The 742-nt window shown below is 66.3% G+C and overlaps 1 protein-coding gene across 1 annotated transcript in view; it reads right to left on the bottom strand.

The window, feature by feature from the left end:
• Positions 1 to 742, bottom strand: part of THRA (thyroid hormone receptor, alpha) — a 7755-nt gene that overhangs the window by 5484 nt on the left and 1529 nt on the right. Inside the window, 1 exon segment of the mRNA XM_017737223.1 lies at positions 613 to 674. Within this exon segment, the coding sequence (XP_017592712.1) occupies positions 613 to 674 (62 nt within the window).

Here is a 742-nt window from a genome sequence, read left to right as displayed (position 1 = left end):
GCAGACCCTGCAGGGATGTGGGGTGCAGGGGGGGCATGGGAGTGGGGTATCCACGGGACTCTGGGGTGCCTGGGGGACATGGGGACCTCGGGGTGTCCGCCAGGGACATAGGGAGTCCGTGGGACCCTGGCAATGACACTGGAGTTCCTGGGGTGCTCACAGGGGATAAGGGGTGTCCGTGGGAACTCCAGGGGACCCGGTCGAGACATTGGGTGTCCGTGGGACCCTGGGGTACCTGCACGGACACGGGAATCCTGGGGTGACCACGGCGGACAAGGGATGTCCATTGACTTTGGGGGACCCAGGTGACACATGGGGTGGCCAGGGGACCCTGGCAAGGACTTGGGGCCCCCAGGGTGCCTGCCAGGGACATGGGGTGTCCGTGGCACCCTGGCTTGTCTGAAGAGACTTGGGGACCCCAAGACGTCCACAAGGAACATGGGGGGAATCCAGGGGTCCGTGGTAAGGACTTGGGGCCCCTGCAGTGCTCACCAGGGACACGGGGTGCCTGCAGAACCCGGCGAGCACGTGAGATCCTCGGGGGACCCGGGGGTTCCCAGCAGGACCATGGGGTGCCCGGGGGGGTTCGGGGGGTGCCGCGGGTCCCCGTACCTGACATGCTGCTCTTCACCAAACATTGGCTGCTCTTTCTTTTGCGCTTCCCATCCAGCCACCTGCGGGAGGGGGGGTGACAGGCTGAGACGGTGCCCACGGATTCCCGCTGCCCCCCCAAACTTCCAAC

This window comes from Corvus brachyrhynchos, unplaced genomic scaffold, assembly GCF_000691975.1.
Source record: "Corvus brachyrhynchos isolate BGI_N302 unplaced genomic scaffold, ASM69197v1 scaffold30, whole genome shotgun sequence".
NCBI lineage: Eukaryota > Metazoa > Chordata > Aves > Passeriformes > Corvidae > Corvus > Corvus brachyrhynchos.
Note: the sequence above shows the minus strand (reverse complement) of the source record. Positions and strands in the feature narration are given on the sequence as shown.